The sequence below is a fragment of the Gymnoscopelus braueri genome, assembly GCF_963280865.1.
Source record: "Gymnoscopelus braueri genome assembly, chromosome: 9".
In the NCBI taxonomy this organism is placed as follows: domain Eukaryota; kingdom Metazoa; phylum Chordata; class Actinopteri; order Myctophiformes; family Myctophidae; genus Gymnoscopelus; species Gymnoscopelus braueri.
In genome coordinates this window covers 50,411,500-50,422,331 of record NC_137610.1, presented here as the reverse complement: position 1 = coordinate 50,422,331, position 10,832 = coordinate 50,411,500, and the positions used below count along the sequence as shown (strand labels likewise).

The 10,832-nt window shown below is 43.2% G+C and overlaps 1 protein-coding gene across 2 annotated transcripts; it reads right to left on the bottom strand.

Annotated features, from left to right (window-relative positions):
- Positions 1–398: 398 nt before the first annotated feature.
- On the bottom strand, positions 399–10,567 carry LOC308092710 (hyaluronidase-5-like). 2 transcript variants are annotated; one of them, XM_080438800.1, is made up of 7 exons: positions 10,323–10,567; positions 7,559–7,994; positions 5,166–5,437; positions 4,478–4,747; positions 2,675–2,764; positions 1,544–1,723; positions 399–648 (listed from the first exon to the last, which is right to left on the bottom strand). In XM_080438800.1, exons 2-7 carry the CDS (start codon positions 7,971–7,973, stop codon positions 403–405), a joined length of 1,473 nt encoding a protein of 490 aa, XP_080294926.1. In that variant the 5' UTR covers positions 7,974–7,994; positions 10,323–10,567; the 3' UTR covers positions 399–402. The 2 variants fall into 2 exon arrangements, with proteins under 2 accessions (XP_080294926.1, XP_080294927.1); XM_080438801.1 differs by lacking the exon at positions 4,478–4,747.
- Positions 10,568–10,832: the final 265 nt, after the last annotated feature.

Genomic DNA, 10,832 nt, shown 5'->3' with positions numbered 1-10,832 from the left:
GTATTTAGATCATGGGCCTTCAACGTTTTTCAGGCCAAGGACCCGTTAGCTGAGAGAGCCCCCTGAGGGACCCCCCACTACAAATTGGATTCATGTGTGTTTTCACACATTTAAACACCAAACTTGACCTTTGGCTCTGTACTTGGTCTACCTTTTTTCTCCCTTCTACACCAAACCTCTTCCCCGAAAATAGCCGCGCGTTGTGAGCTTGTAGATCTGCTATTTTTGCCTAAAGTTCCCCCCAGACTAGGGATACTATCGGGTTCAAGTGGTTAATGTAAAAAAAATAAACAATAAAAGTCCCTATCACACATTTTTGATTTGGCAGTATCCCCGCAGTATCTCTGAGGACCCCTAATAGGGGGTCCCGGACCCCCCCTGTTGAAGACCCCCCCCGCTGATTTAGATGACGAAATACATCCACAATAAAAGGAGCAGTAGGTGTGTGTGATGAGGGGTGAAGGTTAGCTGCCCCCCCGCAGAGTGGCTCCAGGCCATGTTGAGGTCCTGGTCAGGGATGACGTTCAGAGTGAGGGCCGAGCGGCACGGCGTCTCTGTGTAGCACAGACAGTCGAACCTCTGGTCGAACCAGTCGACGTCCTCCTGGGACATCTCGCCTTTCACCGTCAGCTGGCCGTTCCTGTATTTCTTCATGAGGAAGATGAGAAGAGTCATTAGAGTTGATTAAAACTTGACTATATAACGAAAACTGGAATTGATGAAACATTTTAGTTTACTGAACATTTTTTTTTAGTTCAGTTTACTAACACCTGTGGTGTGTGTTTACAAAACTAACTAAAACTAACTGAACACATGGAGAAAATGTCCTTAGTTTTAGCCTTGGTCAACATTTCACACACAATTTTTTTGGGTGCATATGAAATCTTATCTTCCAATATTTTGGAAGATAGCCCTAGATTTCCCCCATTTTACGTAAAAAAAAAACCCGAACTAAAACTAACACTAAAAATAAAGAAATAAAATGTAATAAAACTAAGCATTAAAAAAACTAATACAAATAAACTAGCAACGCCAGATTAAAAACTAAAGTGAAATTGTCAAAAGTCAAAATGAAATAAATATAAAAACGCAATAGAGTACCGAAGTCCTGGCGTCACCCCCGCCAACCCGTGGGTCACAGAATTATTTTTCCTATTGAAAATCCCCTTAGAGAAATCTTAGATCACGTCATATAAGAACTGTGTTCCAAAAAATAAACAAACCACCCTGGCAATTTTGTCAGGAATGTGACTGTGTCGTTTGTCATGAGTTACATTTGATAACATCCGTGTTTGGATTACTTACTCTTTAGATAAATTAGTACTTTTTCACCGTCGGCTGATGCTTCAATTCCATATGAATAAAATCGACGGGGTGATTTGTTTATTTTTGGAACACAGTTCTAATATGATGCGATCTAAGATTTGCCCGTGGGGCTTCCAATACAAAGAATAATGCTGTGACCCAGAGGGACAGCGCCCTCTAGCGGCAGTGATGTCAGACTTCTTCGGTGCTCTATGAAAACATTGTAAACTCCACTAACCTTGATGTAGAAGCGTCGAGGGTCCAGGTGCAGGTAGTCATCACTGTCCCAGTGCTTCCTCACACATCTGCCCTGGGACTGACACAGAGCCCTGCTGCACATCTGGGTGGCCGTGGACACGTTCACCATGTAGCGGTTCATCACCTTCTCCAAGTGCTGCCGAGCGTCGAAGCACGAGTCCTGGTGTGCAGCATGGGACGTGTAGAAAATGTTATGTGAAGGGCAGAGGCAGAAATTTTGAAAAGGGCACTTTTTGGATGAAATTTTGTTTAACATTTCAAACCCGAAAATAGCCGATCTACAAGCTCACAACGTTGTGAGCTTGTAGATCGGCTATTTTCGATGCACTACACTGCGCTCAACTAAGGATAATCAAGCCTTTACTGGATATGCGACATACGGCATGGATTTATACACGGAGGACAATTCTGTCAAAACAAAAGTTCAGGAGAGTAAGAAAAGGGCAATTGTCTTGAATGCTGCCTTCGGGTGCGGCTTGGAAAGGAGGGCATTTGCGTTTCTTCATGGTCTGGAGAGAGGGCACCTTTTACAGACGGGTACTTAAAGGGCAGGGGCTTACTTGAGCCCCCTTTGATGTGTGGCGTGTGCACGTGCCTGGTGCACTGGGATGGTGTTTTAGTTGTGTATATTAGTGGTTTTTAACAGTTTATCAAACTAATTGATTTAATTCATTATTTAGAAACATATATTTAAATAAGAATTTACTTTAGGAGAACAATTTTTTACATTCGTTTTTTTACCCTAAACAATCTGCGAAAATAGCAGATCTGGTTTGTACTGTATAGGCTGGAAATGTTCGGTACGGTGAAGTATAACATAGGGCTAGTGCTTAATCAGACCAATTCATATAATGGATTTGAAAAAAGAAAGTAATTTTGATTTTTCGATTTATGCCTTGATACTGTATAATTAAAATGAAATGTAAAACTACCCAGAAAACACATTGCAAGGTTATTCATCTATAGGAAAGAATGGAAAGTTACAGTCCTAGTGCATCAATCAAATGCAAATGGACGAAGGGTTTTCCTTATGTGACTTTGCGGCGGTTGCATAATGTGTGGCGTGATAATAAAAATAGAGTTAAATTAATTTAAAACCAGGCATATTTACCTCTGTGTCAGTGACGTTCATGTCTCCCCAGGACACCACACCGGAGGCACCCAGTGCTGCTGCTTCTCCAATGGTGTTCACCAGGTCATACTAGAAAACAACTGTTATTCAATCAAATAAACCCACAGAAAATACCGTAGTGTAATAATATCAAACCTCACTTTTTCATTGCCACTCATAACTGGCTAGAGTCCACAATGTGGGCTTGTACATCTGCTATTTTCAATGTGCAACAAAGTGCACAACAAAGTATATCAAGCCCTTTCCAGTCCTTATTTAACCCATTAGGACCGGGAACTGTGTAATTTTTTGATTTCTTTGGGCTATTAAAAAATAGCAGATATATAAGCTCATAGCGCAGCATAGCTCCATAAAGAACCTCTCACTCCGCTATACAGCTCCGAGATGAGGTTCTATGTCGTTACCTTCCAGAATCGGGTGAACGTCCGCCAAGGCTCCGCTGTTTACCCTTTTGTATACGTCGTATCCCAAAACTAATGGTAGATTCCAAACCGCACGGATGTTTAAAGTTTGGTTCGGCGCATAAAATTTTAGGAACGGAGCGAAACTACCCGTTTAAATCGCTTATTTAGTCAGCATGTGGCCATGTTTCCCATTCAACCCGGAAACCCCCCCTACGTCCGCTGCCAGTACTGCTCCCGGTTTGGCTACAATGGGAAACATGGCCACAGGCTGACTAAATAAGCGATTTAAACAGGTAGTTTCGCTCCGTTCCTAAAATGTTATGCGCCGAACCAAACTTTAAACATCCGTGCGGCTTGGAATCTACCATTAGTTTTGGGATACGACGTATACAAAAGGGTAAACAGCGGAGCCTTGGCGGACGTTCACCCGATTCTGGAAGGTAACGACATAGAACCTCATCTCGGAGCTGTATAGCGGAGTGAGAGGTTCTTTATGGAGCTAAGCGCAGCACTGAGTTCCACGCTATGAGCTTGTAGATCTGCTATTTTTGGAAAATCTTGAAAATGTATGCAAATCTTTGAATATAAATATACTGTATATTTTTTAAGTGAACATTTGTAACTAAAATATTTGCTTCTGAGGATCCCTGGAACAGCATATTTTGAGATGGGGGTCCGCGGCCAAAATACATATTATTTGGGGAGCAGTATGGGTTGGCGCTCCAGCCTGTGTCTTCCGTGAGGAAGAAGCCTGCAACAAACCCACGGTAAGGCCTATAAGTAGGGCCTTTCAGGCAAGCCGCAAGTGGAGCCTGCAGTACCACCACGGCCCAAGAAACCATCACGCCAGAATGAAATGTTTGGAGCGGGGGGGTCTGGTGCTGCGCTCAGGTCATGGACCTGGTGAGACAGAGGAGGGGCCTGGACAGGAGGCCATCCACAGAGTCTAGTCCCTCCACGTGCCAGAGCCTCCCCCGGTCCCGGCAGAGTAGTTCCGGAGGACTGACCGTGGAGGACACCATGTGATGTTTTTTTTAGTTAAAGGGGGGTGCTTGACATGAAAAACTTCGAGAACCACTGATATTAGCAACATAATTATTTTTTTTATTTACTTTTAAAGACATTTGTAGAATCCCCAGAAGCAGAAGAAGATTTGAGCGAAAAATGTTTGCTTTAAAAATAAATATATATTCAAGGATTTTCAAGATTTTTCAAAATAGCAGCATAGCGCGGCTCTCTGTGCTATGAGCTTCTATATCTGCTATTTTTGAATAGCCCAAAGAAGAAAAGAAAAATTACACAGATGCGTTCCCGGATTGAATGGGTTAAAAATTGTCCTTTTAAATATGAAACCATGAATACTTCACCTGAAACGCACCTCTGACATATAGTCGTCGACGCTGTCCTTGTAGACGGGGCGGATGTAGGCGTAGACGGGCGTGGAAAAGCTGGGGTCGGCGAGCGTGGACACCCTCATGGCCTCCTGGATGCGATGGCGGACGTACATGCGGGCCTGGCGAGAGTCCCTGAGCACCTCCTCCAGGTAGATGGACGGGTAGAGAGCGGTCACCTCGTTCCACAGCCACATCAGCTCGTCGTTGCGCTCCTTCTCGATCTCCGGACACTGTCCGTCGTACTCCTTCATGTCCTGGATGCAAATTATCGATTTTAATTATCGATATTAATTGATAAGCGGCGTTTTTTTTAGGACCGAAAGGAAAATTATTGTCCGAAACTGAAAATGAGTGCAGAAACATAATTGCCACGATGTAACATTAACGAGCATCAGCTGGACACACACACACACACCTCTCCTCTGCAGGGCTCTATGGAGTCTGTTTCATTTCTCTCCAAAAACCCTTGAATATGATGGAATATGATTAAGGATTACTGTGATTATGGTAAGCTCACATTTGACATCACACACACCATACCTGTAACTTTCACTAGCCCCCCAAAAAAAAGTAATCAATGTTTTTTTTTTATTAATTGAAAATCGATAAAATTAATCGAATAAATTCTTAACGGTAGTTAATCGATCATAGATGAATTGCTAACATCCCTACCTGGTTGTAGTCGTAGTTGTAGCAGTCGGGGAACAGGTAGTAGCCCCACAGCCTCTTGGGCCTCAGTCTCTTCCCGATGCGGAGGGAGCGGGTGAAGTACCGCCGCGCCCCGCGGTCGAACAGCATCTTGGCCCGGGCTTCGGCTCTGTCGTCGGACAGGCTGGAGTTTCTCCTCTTCACCGACTCGATGGACATCTGCCGGTAGATGTCTTTGCTGCCCCAGTTTCGAACCCACTGCGGCCTCCACTCTTCGAAGTCGAGGACGGCCAGGCCTGATCGTGTAGGGGGTCCAACAGTTAATTGATTTGATCGATTACAAGAAATAATCGATAATCCATCATTTTAGCACATATATGCTTATTTATTTATATATGTATATTTTTTCCTAATAAAGTAGTTTTTCTTTTGTTGTTTTCTCCTCCCCCCCATGTAAAGTTAAAGCGTCTTTGGGTACTAACAGCTGTTTAGATGTGCTATTTTCACAAGTTTTGCATGACACTGTTGCGCGACAAAGTCTATAATAGGGTTTAAAATGTTGATATACTGTATGTCATCTCTGTCGGGTGAAAACCTCATATGTCCAAAACTGTTACTTTTCAGGATTCAAATTCAAAAATAGCAAAAGTAGCAGATCTACAAGCTCAAGACGTTTCAAGCTTGCAGATCTGCTACTTTTGACACTTTTGCGTGATGCTGTATAGTATGATCAAGTAGGGTGTTGATTTTACGGGGGGAAAAAAAACAAAAGGTTAATATGGAGATATGGTTTCTGCCCGACAGCAACGAGATATGAAAAACCCTAGTCTTGACAGTTTGAAGTGTTATGGGGGTTCAAAGGTTGTACTGGTCTTCACCTTTTGTTTTTAACGTTGAAAAGCAGTTGTAAACCTGTTATGACAATAGACAGTGATAATAGAATGTGACCTCCCAGACCCTGCCTCAGGTGTTAACCACAATATTATCCCCTGCGTGACCACCGGCTTCGAATGCTATCAATGCATTGAATGGGAGATCACGTTTTATCAGACCATTGAATGGGCGAGTAGGCGACGAGTAGGCGATATACGGACCTACCCGCGATTTGTCAGACCATTCATTGGGCGTAATCAGGAGCTACTGACCTACTTGGAGGCGGAGCAGTCCCCACAACAATATTTACGATTCTGTGCCTATCGGTACATAACTCCAACGGCGCTGAGTAGGCTCAGGCGAACGTCACACCGTTCAGGACGGCAACTCGGTCGCTTTAGCTCCCTCGGTGGTCCTTCACGGGGTGACTGACAGTTCGCCTGAGACTGCGCGCCTCCGTCATGTTCCGAAACCAAAACCAAAACCGAAACTGAACTATTTAAGTCATCTCCGTTGGTAGGTCAGTATGTCTTGATAACACCCAATGAATGGTCTGATAAATCGCGGGTAGGTCAGTATGTCCTCTACTTCGCCCATTCAATGGTCTAATAAAAGGTGATAATGTCCCATTCAATGCATTGATAGCATCCGAATCAGGTGGCGTGACTCCATTGTTAACTTTGGGCCTTTTCTGCCTTTATTGATAGTACACAGTATGAGAGACAGGAGACGGGGAGAGAGAGACGGGTGAGACGAGTGACATGCAGCAAAGGTCGTCGGGCTCAGGAGTCGAACCCGCGATTCGCTGTCAGGCATTAGAGTGGATTATGCGCCTGAACCACTAGGCCAGTGGCACCCCCTCGATTATTCAATTAATAGAAAAAGTTAATGGAATAACTGCTAAGAAAAACAAACGATAGTTAGTTACAGCATAGGCCTACATGGGCAACTGGCGGCCCGGGGGCCACATGCGGCCCCCACCTTCACTTAATGCGGCCTGCAGGTTAATATGATAAAGGAATACTGATATATTATTGATTTCAGCTGTTCCAATTGCAAACATGCAAACATGACCCGCTTTAATTACTCCAGTCAATATCATAGTAGCTTAATGACTAGTATTAAAATTCTATTTTCTTTTGCATGTCCAATGTATTTGTATTTAAGTTCATAAAGTTAACATAAATATAACTAAATGCATTTTAAATTAAATAAAAATGTTACTTTTCAGGATTCCAATTCAAAAAGAGAAAAAAAAGAATTCAGGATTTCAATTCAAAAATAGCAAAAATAGAAGATCTACAAGCTCAAAATGCGTCGTGTTGCGACGAGTTTTGAGCTTGTAGATCGGCTATTTTTGCTAGTTTTGTGTGACATAGAATGGCGAAGTACGGCATTAATTTACGAAAAAAGTTAAAACACGGAGATAAGAGGTGTCTGCCCGACAGTATATGCAACGTGGCCCTCTGGAGTGAGTGTGGAAATATAAGTGGCCCTCTACATCATCAAAGTTGCATCACCCCTGAGTCACGGCCTTTCTTTACCTGCTTGGCCTACTTCCGGGATGTAGTACTCGATATCGTCCTCGGCCGCCTCGCGGTGATCGTCCAGGTCGATGAACTGCGGGAGGCCCTCCTCGAACGTCTCGCCGGTGTCCTCGTCCACGTACGGGAAGATGCCGAAGCGGTCGATGTAGAAGATGGAGATCCTCTGGTCGGTGGCCGTCTTCAGCGTGCTGCTGACGAACTGGAAGTAGGACAGGTCCAGGCCGATCCCGAAGCGGCTGTCGCACAGCTCCGTGGGAGCGTTCCACATGAAGAGGAACGGGTGGGCGGGATCCACGGGCGGGTCGGTCCTGGAGAACGCCCGGCCGGTGGGAAGTACCACCGCTGAGACGATGAGGAGATGATGGAGCAGCAAGCGGAGCTTGACTTCATGGGGCGGTTGGTCCGATTTCATGCTGAAATCGCGGGTCTGGTTCTGAAGGAGCCAAAAGACGGAATAAATGAACTATGAAGACATTTTACATAAAACATACAATTGGACTTGCACTTCACAAGTACGGTACTTGCAATTAAAGTGCTATAAGTGAGGCGTTCAGGTGGCGCAGTGGTTAAGTGTCTGCCCATCACCATGGAGGTTGTGGGTTCAAATCCACCATGGTGTGTCCGGCTTTGTCGAGTGTCCACATTATATGAATACAATTGACCCGTGTTTGGAGAGGTAAGCCGGGCGGGGAGGGGGTGATTTTCATCACTAACACGTAATCCTACGGGCTGGGCTGGGGCGGCGGAACCTGTCAGCAGGGAGTGTTGGGCGGGCTCAACGTCCTCCCGGTGGGGGCTCCTCACTGGCAGGTGAGTCAGTAGGATACAACAGCAGTGACAACACACGAAAATGTGTGTGGGGAGGAATTAAAGGGATAGCTCAACCAAAAAAATCGATTAGTCACCCCATGGAGATTTGAATTCATGGATAACTTTTTCAGTTTTTGTCGCATTCCTAAGCCAATAAATGTATGACCGGCAGCAGTTCCGGTAGGAGACACAAAGAGTCTCCTTTGTGTCTCCTACCGGAACCGCTGCCTACCGGTCCGCTGGTCATAAAATTATTGGCTTAGGAATGCGTCAAAAACAAAAAATATCCATGAATTCAAGTCTCCATGGGGTGACTAATCGATAGGAAAAAAATGTATTTTTGGGAGTGAACTATCCCTTTAATTGGCATAACGACTACATTGGGGAGAAAAAGGGGTAAAAAGTGATAGGCAATGCTATTGTGTGTTCAGTAACAGTGGGCCTCCCTGTCTCTCCAGCTCTTTGTAAACAGAAAATAAATGTTGTGGTCGGGATACCAATTGCATCCAATGAGGAATCCTCATATAGGACACATAAGTGAAATTAGACGTAAAACAAATGAATGAGCAGGCAAATTTGGAACACAAGCGTGGATGAATAATCTTTGTGATGAAATAGGCAACCCACCTGAAGGTATTTTGCTTATTAAAGAGTTAGAGAGACAGGGAGGCCCCTCTTAATGAACAATGATTACTATCGTAATATAAAAATTAAACTTTTTACTTTAACCAAAGAAATCACTTGCACACCTTAAAATTCTACCTTTTAGTTTAAAAGCGAGTAAATGTTGTCTCAGTAGGCCTAGACTTTATCATTCAATTTAATTTGAAATGTAAACATAATTCAGCATTGTATTAAATGACATCTGCTTGGCATGTGGTACAATACTGTAAAGAAAGATGATTTGTGGTTTTTAATTTCCTTGAAGACAGGCATCTGCAAAAGCAATTATTTGGATGTTTTAATTTCCTCGTAGACAGGTATCTGCAAAATATATTGTTACCGGAATGGAGTTAATCTCAGTTGTAATCTGCTGCTTGCGCAATATGAACAATTAGATGAAAAAGTATGTCCTGAGAAGCAGGCTGAAATATGTTCAGCACATTTATTCAATATTGACTTTGGAGGCTTCCCTTTTCACATATTCTGTTTTGCCAGGAAAGAGTTGACCATCTTTTAAAGGTAACCACTTGAACCCTAGCGTCCCCATTCTGGGCATGTCATAAAAGGCAAAAATAGGGAAACATGCACCAAAAAAAAGCAGATCTAAGCTCACAATGCACCTTGTGTGCATGTAGGTCAGGTATTTTCAGCAAAAAGAAGTGAAAAAAGGAGAGGACCAACGATAGACCCCTGGGGGACTCCAGTCAACGAAGTATATTAGGTTTTAAATTGAAAGCTATTTAATCCATGTTTTGCTATGATCACAAAATGTATGTTGAAATGACATTAACCACTTAATCCCTAAGTATACTTTGTTGTAAAACAAATTGCGAAAATAGCTGATCTACAAGCTCATTCTTGTGAACATGTAGATCTGCTATTTTTTTTTGAAACAAAACAAAAAAATGGCAAAATCTTTTAAATAAATTGTGCACATATTGAAAAAAATAATAATCGCCCATGGACGCAAGGGGATAATGTGGTTAACACCTGAGGCAGGGTCTTGGAACTCACATGTTAACTGTCAATTATCATAACAATGTTAACATGGTTATTAAGTCACTCTTCTCAATTAATCATCACGACAGTTACAGTACAGCTGTTGACCCTGACCCCATTAAACACACCCTTTGGTTTACAACCGCTTTCTAATGTTAAAAACAAAAGGTGAGGAGAAGACCAGTCAACCTTTGAACCCCATAACAAATACTCACAAAAGACATTCAACATGTCAAAACAATACTAGGAAAGTGGTAAAAAGAAAGAAAATACATATCAATGTACCAACCTGTTCCAGAGATTCTGGTAAAATTGCTGCAGTCTACAACACACACCTGGTACGCTCTTTCTTTTGAGATGATTATTAACTTGTCGCCATAAACGTCACCCTGCAGTAGTATCTCGTGTGTGAGGAACTCAAATAGATTGTCTTTAAATAAGTTCTGAGACATGCTTTGAGGCTAGTGTAAGTTACATGGAAAGACACTTGTGGAAACTTGTCTTGGAAAGCAGGAACCTGATTCGTCGCCTCTCGCCCCGAGGCGGCGTGCTTGATTTTTTGGGATTTTCACGGACATTTTAACAGGCTGAAAAGATTTGTAGAACAGTCTGTGTATCAGGACAATGTGTGGACCCCGCTAGCTACTACTCATATCCTCAGAATGTGTCGGGGCACGCAAGGAATGTGTTCTATCCTTTTTCTACTTGGTCAGCTCCAGTTGGAAAACTACAGCACTAACAGTGATAAACTGTTTACTGAGCTCAGCTTCAAGAGAATTATGACAAACCATTTGGTGTG